Source organism: Monomorium pharaonis, chromosome 7 (genome assembly GCF_013373865.1).
Source record: "Monomorium pharaonis isolate MP-MQ-018 chromosome 7, ASM1337386v2, whole genome shotgun sequence".
Lineage (NCBI taxonomy): Eukaryota > Metazoa > Arthropoda > Insecta > Hymenoptera > Formicidae > Monomorium > Monomorium pharaonis.
This window is the reverse complement of record NC_050473.1, coordinates 7554028-7572573: the sequence shown is the minus strand read 5'-3', so window position 1 is coordinate 7572573 and position 18546 is coordinate 7554028. Positions and strand designations below refer to the sequence as shown.

Sequence of the window (18546 nt, the reverse complement as noted above, 5' to 3'; positions counted from 1 at the left end):
ATACGCCCGTAAATTCATCGGATATTCAGAAATGAACAGCGGCGCTAGATCGAGCTTGCATATTCATGGATTTTGTCTCCGGCGCGTGTGTTTGCGCAGACCGGCCGCGTACGGTGAGGAATATAAGCTGCAAACGAAACCGCCTCGCTGTACACGCAACCAAAGTTACGCCTCTTTTAACCCCGCAAATTATTAAAAAAAAAAAAACCGCGCGAGTTTGCCTTCATTGTATCAAATTATGTATTACAAATGCATACGATTTATGTAGAACTCCCCTGATGTATAAAATGAATGTAAGGTGACGGTTCCAATTATGGGTCATTAAAAGTTAAAATAATTTTCTTTATTTCGTATAAATTTACAGTTCAAACATTTACAAAAGTTTGTTAATATCAATGTAGACAATAAATATTATAATTTTAAAGAAAAATTTTTATATATTTAACAATCTGATTGTGAATGTAAATTGAAAAAAATATTAATGTGGAAGTTCCAATTATGGGACGACATAATAAATTGTACGTTAATGTTAATTTGTGTACTTTTAATGCATGTATTATATATTTAAATGTAAAGAGTTTATTAAAATTGAGACAGCCATCAAAATTGATTCGGCAATTAAATCAATAACATACTTTCGCTTACTTATACATATAAATATGCGCACACACATACGTATATGTGTATATTTACATGTGATCGGCAAATCGATGAGGCAGCATTAATCGAAAATCTTAATGCCCTCGCTTACCGCGCACAGACAGTCGCTTAATCCTCCCTTGAGATATCCTCATTTAGTTAATCCTACACTCCACGTATCTCGCTACAATTTACAGATAGCCTTGAGCAAGGTGTAGCCCAGGTAATTCATCGCGTGAACTGTTCATGTGGTGAGGCGGACGGGCTTGATTAAATTATTGTTATTAAAGCGCATAAATAAACAAGCGAGCGAAACTGCAAAAATGTGTGTGTCGTGATCGTTCGCGATTTATTATGCACGCTATTATTTTGTTTACCTATATTTTTTGCGTATTTCTAAAAAATGTAATAATAAAGATTTTCAAAATAGTATTCTGTAAATTACAATCATGAAAAATTAGTAAAATTAGTGAAAATACAGTGATTTTCAGTGGCATACTTGTAACTTGTCAATTAATGTAATAAAAACACTGATCTTTCAGTAATTATACACCAATTCTGAAGTAAAAATCACTAAAAGTCAATGAATACTCACTTTATCATAGCTATAAGTATACTATTGTAAATCAGTGATTGCAATTTAGAGAGTAGATTTTCTTATATTAAATTGTGAGTCAATAGATAAGTGAGATTAATTATTAAATTAATTATCCTAACAATTTAAAGAAATTATTGTAGTAGGAATTAATCTGGAGTCGCTGGATGGCGTTCGGAATTAAATACAGGCCGGTAAAGCGAACTTATTCGAATATATCAAATAATATTTATTCGGAAGCGTTACAGGCGATCGCGTGCGGAGTATGTTCGCCACTCCGAGTTCCGGTACCGTAGATGATCTGCTCGAAATCTCTGAACATCGTCCCGCGTCGCTCGCGGGAAGTCTCCCCGCTTTCCTCATCGGTCGATGACCGGGCGCTCGTCAAACGAACGTTGACTCTCGATTTCGGTAGCGCAAAACATAAACAATTACTCTGCTTGCCGAGGCAAGTCGTCAGAGCACATCTCCTGCCTCGGGGCCGCCCGAATCGGCCCCATCGGCTTACATTATAAACTAAATTTGTAAATTACAATATTTTATACATAAGCCAACGTGTATGAATATTCGATATTGCATAGAAATCAATATCGACATATATTTTGATTAAAATTTTATTCTTATTAATAATGTAGGTGTACAATTATTCGATTATTTATTCAATGTTTATATTAACTTGACGGTAATTCATCGTCTACGCGTTCACGTTCGTGTTTAGTGCGCCACAATGTTAACGGTCAACACTCGTGCTGTCGTAGCGACAGTTCGCGATTTTGCGCGACGTGTTTGTAACTCTCGCAATCTGGATACAATCATCGGTCATTGTTAACAATATCGGCAGGTACAGCACAACATAATTCGCCTATGCCATTTGTAAACAATTCGTCAAGCGAACTATTCGCGTGGCGTATCGTATGCGATCGATCTTAATTCAACTATTCGCGTTCAGTCGGGAGTGGTAAAGACGGGATGTTCGCAGATATCGACGTATTGACGCATCTCAATTCCGGGAATGATGTAAAATTAGACTATAGAGCTACCCTTCGTGCCTAGAGGGCGGCTTTAAGGAGATATATATCATAAATCAAAATGTTTCAGTATGTTAAAAAATTATATAACATGTTATTTAAAGTGAAACTAATGTCATTAAAATTTCAAATTGGTCGGCCGTGTAGCTTCTAAGGAAAGTTTAGAATTTTATACGGCATCTTAAGGCAGATTCATCGCACGACTGATATTTCACAAAAGCAAATCTTTTTGTTATGCTTTGAAACATTCGCGATGTAATTTAAATTAAAAATATGCATAAACAGTATGTAAAATTTTGTTAAGGATTATCAGAAAGATTTTCATTAATTTAATGTCGTCAAAACTACTATCAATCTCATGGAATAGTTGTACATGCTAAAATTTCAACATTTGTCATATTTTTAATAGTGTCTTCGCTGAGATCTGTAACGATTATACATCCTTAAGTTATATATGCATGTGATCGCCTCTCAACGGGCGTCTGGTACAACGGGTACAGATTAATAACATATTCATCGCGTCGTGTGCATTGGGGTGGCTTTGCATGCATCGATAATGCACGGCGGCTCTGATAACGGTCAATCGCTACGCGGGAGTATCTAAATTTAGCGCGCGCGGAGAGTGCTTGTTAGCTGTTAACTAAATCTTGACACGGCCGGTATTCGGTCCTATGTCTCGGTTAATATTTCCCGCGTGGGCAAGGCATTGAACAGGCGACGTCACTGACCGCCGCTAAATCGATTATTACTTATTTGCGTTTATTGGCTATGCGTAATGGAATCCGTACGTGTATCATATCCATTTCGCGCCGCTTCGTTGAAAAATTATCGATTATAATTCTAGCCCCGCCGAGATCTTTTGTCAGGCGTTATACAAAATTCTTTATTTGGCTGTTCTTTTTAACAGGGGACATCATTGAGACTTCTGGGACAATTTTATTGCCTTATTAAATTTCAGTTTATCTTAAAATCGTAATTTTAATAATTACACTAATTTATAAAATTTTGTGCAAGAGTACTCTTATGAAGATTGTTTTTAGGATAATTTTCGACGCCAAATCCGAATCTGCCATTGAAATGTTTCTGTCAGATTTTCGAGATATAAGAAAATTATTTTCTTTCAACATTTATATATATGTGTATATATAAATATGTATATATGTATATATAGTGAAGTTTTTTTTAAATTAGTAAAATAAAGAAGTATTGAACAGTTAGTTTTTATTTTTATGAAAAAGTGACATCGAAAAATTTCCGCGATACTGTGATTATGCCTCTCTTTTCAATACTGTATTGCTCACAAGAGTAGTAAAAATAATTTAGATTAATTTTACTCTATTTTTCCATTTTTGCCGTAATTAAAAGAACTCTAAGTAATTTGTTTTAATTGTCACTGTTAGTCAAATAGATACACTAACATGCTATATCTTAAAAATTAGATCTCATGGAATTTTTATGGCGGTGGATTCAAACTCAATACCTCAAAATATGGTAAAAAGTTTTCTTACACTTACTGTAAAATTTGTTTAATATTATTTGAGAAAGAAATGCTGCTGTGGTTTTGTCTATTAAAACTTGAAATACATTTTATTTTACACTATACAATATTTCTTACGAATTCTAATAGTATCTTTTCATTATCACTTTTTAAATGCGACTTGGAGCTATGAAACCTTAAAATCGCCTCGTTTTATCATTTTCTATTGAAAAAAGGCAAATTACATCTTGTTGAATGGCGTAATCCCTCCATTAAACACTCCGGCGATCATCGACAATTCTTAGAGGATAAGATTTCGCCGGTGTCAACGGCTTGGCGCGTTTAAAGCTCTCAATCCTGAGCCTCTTCCTCTTAACACCGTGAAATTGATCGACGCTCCACGGATTTTAGCGGCTTTCATATATCCGTAAAATCTTCGTCAACCCGAAAATCCATCCATCAAAATCGGGTGACGCGCGCGATGCAGAGAGGCCGAACTATGAAAATTCCTTTCGCGGATTTTTCGAGGTTCGTTGATCGCGATTTTGTCAATGCGCGCGCGTACGTTTCGTCAGACGCAGTTGCAACGCGCTTCCACGTCGATTTGTCTGTAATTTCGTGATTGCCGAATTTCAGTCTTGCGGAGGCATATCGATCTCGAACATACAGTTCCCCGCAGCAGTGTCGATTTGCCGTTTCATCGGTAATTCATTAACCTGGAAATGGATCAGCCAAGTGTCTCGGTTCAATATGGCCAGGTCATAATGATCTTAGACCGATCCCAATCGGCAATCGGCAGGATCTGCAGATTTATTGCTGATCAGCGGACAATCCCCAATTCGATTATAAGCAGATAGCGCACGAATAATTAAGCACACTGAAATTGCCGCATGAATATCTGCTGAAAGATATTCTTCGCGAGAACATTACAGTAGCTGATCTAATACAACCAATCTGCAAAAGAAAATGAAAATCCATTGCAAATTACTGTTATTAAGTTTTATATATGTATATATATATATATATATATATATATATATATATATATATACATATTGGATTATAAGACGAGATTTTTTCCACTTTTCAAATTAATTCTCTCTCTGTTTTAATACACTTGCCGTTTCGTGCAAAATTTTAATTTAAAATTATTGTTTAACAATGTTACTTAATCGGTCACTTAAATCACTCATTTTTAATGCGCTGTCGTCAATCACGAATCACAGGGCAAAGTTTTCCACGGTCAGGAAATATCATAACGAATAAATTCGTCGAAGCCCCCGAAGTGCATTGTGTGCGATCTGAAAAGTTACGAGGGATGTTATAACCTCGGTGTGCCGTAATAGAAGATGGAGAGAGGAAAGTTTCTCTCACCTTTGCTAGAATATTCTAGGCTCCTCCTGAAACTCTCTCATTTGAAAATCACTTCATAATCTTCCGTCCCTAAACTTATAAATTGTTTGCAAAAGAGTGCTTTTCGATTAACCGCGAGATACTACATCGTTTTTCTTTCTCCGTTCAATGCAGACGATGTATCGAAAATAAAAAACAAAATCTGATTACATAGCCATTTTTATATAGCCATTTACATATTTAATTAAAAAAGTGATACGAAATAATAAGAAATTCTGTATGAAAAACTTTTCATTTATCAACATTGAATAAGTTGAATAAGTTCATTTATGTACATTATCTATAGCATCTTTAGAAATTGACCTATAACATCATGATCAATTTACATGGCTTTGTACGTGTTCAAACACGTACTGATAAAAACTATTACAATAATGTCACGTTTAATAACAAACTCGACTAATTATGCGACTTTTTAAAATGTAGCTCATATTTTTTCATGTTCTATAACTATAACTTTCTTTACGATATTGTGTCACAACAGTTCTTTTATGCTGACTTATTGATGACAATGTAATATTAAATATTTGCGCTAAACTCCGTAGAATCGAAACTCCATAGAGTGGTCAGTTGAGTTGTTTGGTGACATATAAAAATATATTTTATAAAATTGACGCTCAGCTATTTATTCATTTATTAGCCTACAAATAATCAATTTTTTTCGTGTAAGCAAGTTATATCTATTTAATGTTATATAATTTTATTTCAGTACTTATATTTAGAAAAGAATATCTTTGTACGAGAATATTACTTTCTTCAGTGTTTTATAAAAAAAAATTTTACAAGTTTTTTAAGAAATTGGAAGGCTTTGCGCACATAATTTCAGCTTGAAGCTAACGGGTTTATAGTGATTTATGAACTGACTTTTCAATCTCTGAGGAAACAATAATTTATGGATCCCACAAGCTCGTGTGGTCTGTTGCTTCTCTCGGCAATATCATACTGACAGATGGTCAGACTTGGGACTTACGAAACGCAGTCAGGAACATCGAAGAGGAATCGTTTGAAGAGATTAAGCGTAGTTAACGACCCACCGAGCTTCTCCGAAATAACGACTGTATGCGAAATTGCTCCAATTAAACTTGCTCCAATAAATCACTTTATTAGTTAAATTCTCGATTCCGTTAGACAAATGTCATGTTATTACATACTTACGAGAGGATTGCGTTACGCTTCAGCGGTTATTATTAGATTTGTATGAAGATAGCACGAGACATAACTTAGGAACTTGACGATCTTTTTTCCCGTCGATAACACGAATTAAAAATGCGCGTGTACGAATAAAGGGATAAAAGCAAGAATTATCAACATATTAACAATATTAACATTCATCTGGCGTTGATGTATTGTTAAACCTCGCGATTACATGTCATCAAAGACACGCGCGGCCGCGGTTAGAGTCGCGCGTTTTGTACAGTACAATGGCAATGGCCGATATTTGTATTGGCGTAATCAAATTTCATGGATGAATGCAGCATGCGTAACTCGTGCCAATCTGCATATAATGATCGGCCAGTGTTAGCAATATTGACACGCAGCATCCGTTCCCAAACACACGTGACAAGTTGCTTGGGGTCCAGGACAAATACGATAACTTTGTTACCGTGTGATGCGCACCACGCCATTCGTGTTATACCATTTGTCGGGCAAAACGTTGCTGGTATCACTCGCGCTGCCTGTTGCGTAACCTGTCGCTTTTTTTTTTTTTTGTTATTGGCACACGTGACGTAGAAAAATTCAGATGAAACGGCAACGCGCGAAAGAGCGAGGCCAGAAGAATCGGAGGAGAATTGCATGTTGCAATTTTACAACGGTCCCATATGTACCGATATAATTAACCGATATGATTTTTGCGCGTCGACCGACGGGCGAAAAAGAATTTTTTTCGGTCACCACTGACAATTCTACCGTAAGTTCGTTGATTTTGCGAACGGCACGAACGCAGGTGAATTCCAATCAGAGAACGGGAAGGGAAAAAAGTCGCACGCGGAGTGCGTTCTTTCGCGATCTATATCGCTAACGATATAGATGTCTGACCTATATCCCGACATTCCACTGTGTCGGGCACCGTGCGGGAATCAAAAGCGTTGGTACGTCCGAAAAAATCGATCGCCCGCCGATGCCCACGTAACCTCGAGTAACTCGTTGACGGTGAAGCTGCGACGCAAGCGTGCACGCGTATTATCTATACGCGCGTCCCGCCCTGCGAGCGGGTGACATTTCAGCCTCTCGTCCGAGTATAAGCTTCGCTACGAGAGCTATACGAGATCCCGGCGCGACACGCGCATAATGTCGGCCAATGTAATCACTCCGACCGAGCCGATGAACACCTGGGGTATACGGCTTCTTTAATCTCACCGCCTCTAAAACGCGGCGAGCGCGCGAGCGCGGAGGGGCGAGCGTATATGCCGAGCAGGATGCACTTCCGGAGGAAGCGCTAAATATCCTTTCAATCTCGAAGCTTCAGAGCCGCATACGAGGGAAGATTGCGTTGGATCAAAGGGCTGCCGCGCTCTTTTCGCTTCGTATTCCGAACGCAGGCCCTGGGAATTGCGAATCCGCGAGTAATATGCTTCTTCTCTCTCCCTTCTTTTCCCATTAATAAAACCACAGATCGGATGTTTACAGAGGGTTTCTTTGAGATTCTCAAGCGTGCCGGCCGCTGCCCGCTCAACCCGTCTGCTAGACCATCGTCTATTCTCACTTCATTTTACTTTGAGATATTCAGACTGTTCGGCTAACTCGTGCGGTTAATTCATGAATATGCTAATTATCACGCAATTCCGCTGATAGCAGCGAGAGTGAATCCTCGTTCCGATCATACCCCGCGCGTCTGTAGGAATTATAAGATACTCGATCAAGAGGATTAACGAAACTGCGAGACTCTACGATTGATTCATTTCTCTGGACATCTCATGACATCGTTTCCGGACATGCTTCGAATGATTATAAATTTTTTATGGACAATTTTTTATTGACAAGATTTTTACTTATGCCCATCAGTAATGCAATTGAGTAACGTAATAATTCAACATTAAAGAAAAACATTACATAGATAAACTTAATTTAACTGCGTTTTAAAAAAGAAAACTGTCCCTCCGAGCACTTTATCTTTCTATATCAATTCAATGGTATTCAGTCTTGCTAATTTTTTTGTCCTTTTCAAGTTTTAATCTAAAGTTTTATGTAAAGAGCAAGTTAAACCGCATTACAAATTTATTATAGAACGAGATTACTTCATACTAATGATAAGATTACTCGGAGCAACTTTTTATAAGAGAAAGAACTTGATGCATTTCTACTATAAATAAATGTTTTTCTCTATTTGAAAAAAGGAGAAAAAGAGAAAAAAATAGTTATTAATTAATTAGAATAATGGTATAATCTTGAAATATTTAGTAAGTTGTATTTTTTTTTATTGCGTTATTTTTAATAAAAATAATTATTGATTATTTTGCTGTTTGTTAGAAAGGAATACAAAAAAAAACAAAATCTTTAATATTTATAAGTATAAAACATATAATTTAAAATTAATTGTTTTTATTGCTGTGTCGCACCTATATGAAATTTTGTCATAAGATTTTACATTCGTCGGCATGTTAACAATGAATGGTTAAGCAGGTTGACTTATTTTTGTGTAGTTACCATGTACGCTATGTATAATGTAAATATATATGTGTATGGAAAAAAAATCTACAATAATTTAACTTATTTTTTTTAATAATGTAAAAATATCTATTCTAATGTTACTTTTTGTACTTGGAAAACCAAACTTTATATCTTATACTTAGAAATATCTTATCTACAGCTGATAAAATGTAAACTACTTGTTCTATTGACAAAATATTGTTATTAAAAATCGCTTGTAAGTAAATTTTAATTATTGTTAACTTTAGCTTTTGAAAATAATTAAAAGTATATTATATAATTATTAAAGTATATATATTATAACGTATGTAAAATATTAGATGTATAATACAAATTAATTAAACCTCATAAAAAATGGAAACAAAACAAAATCTTTTTTTACATATTGTAAATATATAATATATTGCGTGACATACTTATTTATAAAACGTAAAATATCTATATTATTTATATATTTATCAAAAAAAATTATTAACAAATATGTAAGAAAAGATTTATTTTTGTTTGTATTTTTTTCGGGATTTAATTTGTATTATTCATATTTATAGATATACAGATACAGAGTATAGTCATCGATAATCACAGTTATAAGTGTGGCACTACAAATAAACAAAATTTCACTAATTCAGATTTAGATAGTGTATGTAAATAATTATGTTTATTTATCACAAGAGATCTGAAGTATTATTTACACGCAGATACCAGACCAAGTAAATTTCACTGTTTCACTCACTGCTTTTAAATCGAATTTAATAAATATCGCTAGTTTACATTTAGGTAATACTTTAATCACCGCGTAAAGCCTTCTCCACGAATCTTGGTAAGACATAAGCTGCCCGATGTACTTTATCATTGTAATACATCATCGACATAGAATCGAGATCTTCGTCGCTGAATGTCTTCACCGGTTCTGTTAAATTTGTTTGCTGAAAAAGAAATTGAAGAATGAAGATTAAATATATTCGGAAGAAGGCTAATTTAACATTAACATGATTTATAACTCTAATACTTTTTGAAAAAAAAATTTTTTTTAAGTTTTGAACTTTCTCATATTTTCTATCTAAATTATTAAATGAGAAAATATGTAAAATGTTACCACATATACACACACTTGAAATTTTTATCATTACTATATGTATACATATATATGTCTAATACTAACTTCGTTTAAGCTGCCAAGAACGAAACCGATTTGACCCGTGGGGTACGTCGGTACAGCCGTTACCGCATAGGCAGCAACGGGAAACACAGTCTTGCAATGCTGGAGTGTGTTGCGTACTTGGTCCATGTTCATCCATGCTGTGCCAGCCTGGCTGGCAATAATTCCACCAGGTTTCAACGCACCCTTTAGTAATTCATAGTACGACTGTTTAAAGAGATTCTCTGCGGGACCTAAACGGAACGTTAGAATTATTACTGTTTCTAATATCTCCCGTTAAAGAAATAGTATACTTTTTTTTATGCGAAGAAATCTTATGGAAACTTATGTGATTGCGGTACAAAGTTTTGCGGTACTTGCCTACGGGATCACTGCTGTCGGTAATGATGACATCGAATTCCGCACGATGGTGCCTTAGAAATTCGAAACCGTCGCCAACAGAAACGTTCACTTTGGGATTGTTAAGGCCCAAACTCAAATGAGGCAGATATTGCTTGCACAACTCGATAACTCGGTCGTCGATATCCACTAACGTGACGCGCTCTACATCCGGATGTTTCGCGACTTCTCGGGCAGCCCCACCATCGCCACCTCCGACTATCAGAACCTGTTTTTTTTACAGAAATTTCAAGTTATCTATATTTTTCTAAAGATATAGTTTGTGACGCAAAACTTTTAAAAAGTTTACACAAAAAGCTTAAAGATACATAATATTTAACATATTTGATTTAAATAATTGATAAAAAATTGATTATTGACCGATGTAAGATACATAATTATTTGACTAATAAACGAACTGATTTTGATAAATATCTTCTATATACATTTTATTATTACAAGAATAGAAGATAAATTTATGAAAGAAAGATTTTATTAAATCAACTAATAAGAAAAATCTTATAAACAGAAATAAAGAAATTTATTATAATATATGCAAAATATAAATTTAAAAAATTTTAATGAATTGATGTAAACCTAACATTTTATTAATTATTACACTTACATGCTGAGGCTTTGGATGACTGCAGAGCGGTAAATACGATATCATTTCGTGATAGGACATCTCATCTTTCTCCGTGCATTGGATCACACCGTCGAGCATTAAAGCTTTACCGTGTGATTTTCTGTAAATATAACATTTCAAGAAGTCCATTTGTGTTTATGTCTTTTAATGTGTCATATATATTCTTAATCTATTTAATTTTTAATGTCCTCTACATTTAACGACGTCGAATCTTACGCCGTCGTTGAGAAAATACTCACGTTTTTACTATCAAAATATCTTGGAATCGAGATCTTTCTGCATGCAATATTTCCTCCACTTCTAACGAAAGTGCAACGCCGGGCCAGAGTTCGTTCAATTCACTGAACCAACCTGCTTTCATGACATCCATGTTGCTTGCGTCCGGTATGCTTTGCTGTAACGTGGTATAAAAAATATAACAGTGTGAGTACAATACAAATATAAAGTTGAAACAAACGTTGTATATGTTTGAAAATTACAGCGAAGCATAGACCACACGTTAGCTTAACCAAAAACTATGTCACGTGATCAATAATGCATTTCAAATATTGTGCTGCTCCTGAGTACGATATAACTTTTCATCCTTAACTTATTTTACACGGAGAAACAAGTTTGCTGACACAATACATATTTTATGCCGTCGTAGCAGGAAATGTTTAGGCAAAAGACCTGTTTGTAATATATTAAGTTTTACTCGTAAATGGTTGTGTTCAGTTTGTAAATTATTCCACGATAATACCAAATTAAATCTCAGCAACGATGGATTTGTTACAATGATTGAATATAAAATAGAAAAATTAATATTTCTTGGTTTATAGCGTAGTATTGTATGCGATAAATATTCAGATAATGTTTCAAAAATTTCAAAACAGCCTTTATGTAATTTTTATATAAAAGACAGCAACTGTCTTTTAATGTCTGTCTAATAATGAAATATTTCTACATTATATTTTTACTTATTTTTATTAGACATATGTATATTATTAAAGTAACAAAAATTTGCATTTATATAACTTAAATAACTTATATATATTTGAGAAATATAATATACTTAAATAACTTGAATGGTTGAGTCATTAATTTGTATAATCTAATGTGAAAAATAGCATCTTAGCTCTGCAAGTCTAGATCAGGCCTGTCCAAACTCAGCTCGCGCTTCTTGAAAAACGATAAATGCAACAAAAGGATAGGCGCTTTAATGTTTATCCTTTTTTGTGTATTCTCCGTCTCACTCTCTCGAGAAGACGTGGAAGGTGGAAGTGCGTTGGACTTGCGAGATGAGTTTGGACAGGCCTGATCTAAAGACTTGCGTCCAACTTATTCATGTATTCAAAAATTTATAAAAATTTATAAACATGCTTCAAACCTCTAGAACAAATGTTTGTACTTTATCTTGAAAAAAAAATTTAAATATAGTATACTTTAATTATTGAAATTTAATCAAAAATTGAATAAAAGAATTATTTGACTTAAAAGAATTATAACTTTTTAATAATAAATATATATATAAAATAATCCTAGAGTTTTCAGTTTAGATATGAAGAAAATACGAAGATAAAAAATAAAAACTGCAAATTTTTTTCTTTAAGAAATACAATATATACATTTAGACAGATAAAGATAAGTGATTTTTAATAAGAGACAAGTAGGAAAATCAAGAATTGGAAAAAATAAGCATTTTTTTAATTTTGATACAAAAATTATATTTTTTTCAAAGAGCTCTATTACCTTGCGTGCACATGTGATTCGACTCCTTAATTATTTTCGCCAATACAAAAAAGATTTTTTTTAGAAAGACAATTTTTAAATAAAAACGTATATTCAAGCATTTATAATAAAAGTAGAATACGTACAGTGCTTCTTATTTTTTATAAAAAGGCAATATTCTCTACAATCCTGGATTACTAGTGCTTGACACAGAAGTTAACACAATAATGTTCTCAGAAAAACCGAGGGCTATGGTTGCACCATCGGAGTCGTCCCCTCCACCCACATTTTTTACGAGGAAAAAATGTGGGAGACTCTTTAAGATTTCAAAAAATTTCCACGAATAGAAACCAATCGGACAAGTTATTTATGTTTGTAACGAAAGAGTTAATATAAAGAATATGAAATGGTAATACAAAAGTTTAATCTTTGAGAAATATAATATACAATATACTAACTCTATATATTGTGTGTATATAACATAATAATAACGAAATAATAATGCGGCGTAGTTTTTTAAAGGAACAGTACGAAATACTGAATGAGGTAATTCTTGATAAACGTAATCTTCCATGTGATTGATTTCTCATGCATTTTTAGATTATTACGTAAAGCGGTATATCACATAAGATACACAAGTATTGCAATGCCGTTCATATATGAGCATTCTAAATTCTTCAATGACTCCAATTAAGGGGAGACCTTTGAACGAGAGAAAAGATGGGTGCGGTAAACAGCTTGCCACAAATTATTCATCGAAATGAACACGTAATGTGAATGTTCTTTCAGATAAAGATTTGCACACCTACTAGTTTTTGCGCAGCGCATTTCGTTTAATATCTCGTTTAATCTGCGCGACTGCACTTTCATCAAAAACAATATTTAAATTATTTTATACGTTCAAATATTAATAATTTTTTAAATTAAATATTGTTGTACTTAAATAAGGAGCTATCTGCATAAGTTAAACTGTTGTTCTTCAAAATGATCATTCGATTATATTTGTTAAAAAATTTAAAGATCACTCTCCTAAACTAATAGCATCGATAGTGTTTACGAATATTTTTTTTATAATTTTAATTGTTTGTTATTTTTCTGTATGTTATGTATTATATATTGCTCTCGATAAAGCTGGTATTGCACACAGAATTCCGGATTCTTATCTTAATATAGAAGCATGTTTAAAAATGAAAGAAAGGCATTTAGAAAATCTTTTATGAACATCACAATGAAAATGTACGAGATAATTCTCTTACAATATTATTTTTAATAAGTAAAAAGAAAATAATTACATGTTTCACAAAAACAAAAAATAATTTTTCTAATACTAATCTCTCAATCTATCTCATTTGGAACTTTTGAATTAATTTAATGAATATTATTTATTCTATAAATTCTGAATGTTTTTTTTAATATTCTGTTTATCTTTTCAATACACACATTCTAAACTTATATATTATATATATATATATATATATATATATATATATATATATACACATATTATGTATATAAGTAATATAAAATAATTAATATTAATTTACATTATATATTTTTAATTCTGTACATGCATACACACACTAATATATACTTCATAAATTATACAAAGATTTTATAAACAATTATTATTTAGTTTTATGTTTTTTGTTGATTTTATGTATTTCTGCAATGGTCTTACTTAATTATCAGTTATATTATTCATTATTTTTAGAATGTAATATATAACACACCTTTACTACATAAAAGAGTAAAATATTAAAATGTTGAAATTTATCAGGGATTAAGATGATAAGTTTCTCTTTCTTTCTTTTTCTTTCTTGCAATACTAATTTCTTATCAATAGTGAAGGGTTTTTGAAATGGTTAATGACGCTTAATTACAAATGATAACACTGTTCAATGCTATTTTGTAACACGAGTGTGAATAGACATTTTCAATCTATTCGTGAAACAAACGCGACAGGTTTTGAAGGTTTGTTATTTTTTTCTTCTTTTGTGTTATTTTTTTCAAAATTGTGACGTGATAGCCAACTTTGCACAACGGATTTGTGTTAAGCGGATAAAAATCAGAAATAATAATTTAAAGTTATGTTATAAAAAGTTATGTTTTGTCGATTATATTTTGTCGATTGGTGCTACATTAATTATTAATATAAATTTAAATATATATTATAGTTTTCTAGTTCTAGTTATAGTTTTTACTAAATTTTATTAAAGTAAATTAAAATTATATTCCATAGGATTGTGTAATAATCGATAACACGCGATTTGATATATCACTGTTGTAACGTTTTGAACAAATCAATATTTACCGGCGAGCAGTCTAAAAATATTCTACTTATTCATTCTGCGTTGTGTATTGCTATACCACTCAGATATTACGATTTTATATTAGCAACACAACATTATTACAACAAATGTCAGCAAGACGTTTTTTTAAAGATGTACGTTATTTGTTTTATTTCACACTTTATATTTTCTGAGAGCATGCAAAATGTCTACTTTTCGAAACATGCAGCGATAGTTTACCTATGACGTAGCTAGCCTGAAGGAAGCTTGAGTCAAACTGAGACGAAGGCGCGTGTAGCCCGGTGGTTTCTCTTTATAACTGACTCGACTGTTTAGATAGGTTTATCGTCACTAACACACTGCCTGATAATGTAATGAGGCCCATAAAGATATATTCACACTAGATGAAGGTACGTTCCCAATAAGCAAAAAACATTTTAAAACATTTGAAGATAATATTCTATAAACATTTAAGAACATTATTCGATACATGATTTTTTTCAAACATTGTTGAAATGTTTTAACAATTTTATCTCTAAATTATATTCAAAGTTAGTTTATATTAACGTTGTATTTAACATTTAATAATTAAATACGATATGTTTGAAACGTTACACCTTATTGAATATTATCGTAATGATATTATAATAATTATTTTATGCTTTCTGGATCTACTTTACTACGACACAATTTCTCTTTGCATATATTATGATTTATAGCTTTACAACTTATAAAGATATATTGGTACTTTCAGTATGTTTGTATATAATTTTTTAAATTTGTTTATAGTAGATATTCGAAAAACACGTCTTTTCCATTTATCACTGATACCATGCATTGGGACCATAGAATAATTAATTGATTATTAATTATTAAGTATGGAGCACTTACTGGAAACACTATTGTAATTTGCGGAAACTTTACTGGAGAATATTTTTCACGCTGTGAGACACACTGCGTTCGATATGAACGATCCTTTAATGAAACAGATAACAGATAGTATTCTTGAACTTTATACTTTATTTTTTTTCGAAGAGATGGATGTCACATGTGCTCTTACCAGAGCAAGCTATAAGAAACTGAAGATACAAACTTTCTTCTGGAAGGAAAGCAGATTTTCTCGGCACTACCTGCCTCGTTGAATCTCCAATAAAATATCATAAATTAAGATCCCTAGACTAATACATCACCATGACATGTTATTCAGGTAGTCTCAATACTCAGGTATAAAATTCAAACGGAGGTCAAGCTTTGTTCCTTATGTGAAAGTTTTATGGCAGAGGAACGCTTCGAAACAACGCAAGTATTGTAATCTAACAATTCTCGATAAAATAAAATCGAACAATAATAATAGTAACAGAACACCGAAAGAGAATGCAGTAAAAGAAAATCCAAAGTATTTTTTATGAAGAAAAAAACAGACTTTCTTATTCAGGTTATTTAAAATCAAAGACTGGTATAATCCTTGTTTGATTCTTGTAAGAAATGTCTTGAAAAGAGAAAAAGAGGTCTACTCGAACGTTTTTATAATACGTAGTTTTTGTAATTTTTCTCTCGTTTAATCCATTTGAAATGGATTAACTTTGTATGCCTGAATTTGATATGCACGGGAAGCTGCATTATGCACAGGAACGCTTCGAAAGAACACGAGCATTGTAATCACCGACCATCGATCTTATCGACTCTCTCTAGTTATCCCCAGGGAGTGTAAGGCAGGTATATTAACCTTCAGAAGATAGGTCTTTTTACTAATCGAATTATATACACAATTTTAAAGAAAGCCTAAATCAGAGGTAGCAATACCTTTAATAGACTACAAAGAAAGAAAAACAAGGTACACAGATCATACTTTTTTACATGAAAAATATTATTTTTTATTTTAAAAAACAGTTTAACGAGATCACATACATATATTACCTACCAATAATCACATTTTCGTAACGATTTTCAATATTTTTTTAGGAAATGTACAATAAGCAACAATTATATCTGCTCTCTTTAAATATCGACAATTTACAGTTAATGCATTAAAATGTCAGTTCTTTCCCGCGTAATTCGATAATATATACTGATTTTAGAATTAATTAGTGATCTTGTGAGCTATAATGTTATCATCTAAAGGTTAAGACATAATTTGGTTTTTTCTGTTTTTTCATTTTTTTCCCTTTTTCCATTCATTGCAATTCTTTGAAAAAATTGAAAACCGAAATCAGTTTTTTTGTTGCCTTTCGTTGAATGTAACGAAAATTCACTTATCCAATATTACAGTAGAAAAATTATTTTTTTAAAGATCAATGATCTTTAATTAATATAATATTTATATTTAATTATATTATATTATATACACATAAAATATTTTTTGGTCATATTATTTATGTATCTTCTTTTTGCTCCTTACATTGCTGATATTGTTATAATAGAAAACTGCAATTCCGTCTGATGATAAAGTCCTCGCCAAATATATATAAAATCTTATCTTGTGATAAATTTTAAAATTGATGTTATACACGAAATACATATGTATATTTTAAAAATTGTAAATTAATATTACATATCAAGAGGCACGGCAGTGTCGCGCGCGTACACTGCCGTGCCTCTATTTACGCGAGACGCCGTTTGCGAGATTCCGTAGATTATCGGATCTCAATAACGGTTGAATTGATTGATTTCTAAATAAGTTTAATGAATAGCTTGTATCCGATTTGTATAACAAAAGTGTTTTTATTTTTCTGCTACGTGACTTACGAGCTATCGTGATTTAAAGTTTTGCATCAAGAGTAATAAATTTTAAAAAACGTCGTCGTCATCATTATTATTATCGTCGTCGCCCGGGACAGATGGTGGGGATTTGTACTTTTGCTTTTCGCGCGATAGATGGTTACGAATGTGACAGGGGCACGAGAATTGACAAAAAGTGCATGTTCGTGTCCGAAGAACAGAACGAGAAATTACGTGTCTTGATTGGCGGTCGAGTCCGCCTGTCGAGGTAACAGTGAATCCGCGGCGAGTTTCACGGCGGTAATGTGACAGTTCATGGTTAATGACGCGCGTGAGTCAATAGCAAATTTTATATTACATCTTGATTGCTGAATCAGTAGCGCGTGTATCTGCAGAAGTCCGAACTGTGGAAATCAAGAATCCGAGAGGGATTGCGACTGCTAGTCGCGTAGTTTCGAAGTTAGTTATGTCTTGCTTTCGCTAGAATACCTCACAATCGTTTGCATGTGTTTCCGTATCTGTTTGAGCGTTTCCTCATTGCTACCTTCAACACCTACACACATAGCTAACACACCGTATATTATTTCGAATGAAATCCGCAATTCGTACGAGATTACTCATCTCGCAAAGACAAATACATTTATGTTTGTGCAAATTTCTTATTTCAACACGTAAGAAGATACAAGTATTTCAATTATATATGTTAAGGATGAATGATTAAAAAATTTTGTTAATATTTTAATCATTTATATAGATCTCTCTTATTATTTACTATCTCTCTTTTGCTTTTATGATCTAATTGGCGTTCCATTGCTGTAAAATATGCTACGATATAATTTATACCATGATT

General features: G+C 32.7%; 1 protein-coding gene across 1 annotated transcript; it reads right to left on the bottom strand.

The window, feature by feature from the left end:
• Positions 1–9279: 9279 nt before the first annotated feature.
• Positions 9280–17472, bottom strand: LOC105837811 (spermidine synthase). The gene is made up of 6 exons (XM_012682903.3): positions 15219–17472; positions 11223–11377; positions 10963–11083; positions 10320–10566; positions 9963–10192; positions 9280–9726 (listed from the first exon to the last, which is right to left on the bottom strand). Exons 2-6 carry the CDS (start codon positions 11351–11353, stop codon positions 9586–9588), a joined length of 870 nt encoding a protein of 289 aa, XP_012538357.2. The 5' UTR covers positions 11354–11377; positions 15219–17472; the 3' UTR covers positions 9280–9585.
• Between the last annotated feature and the right edge of the window lie 1074 nt (positions 17473–18546).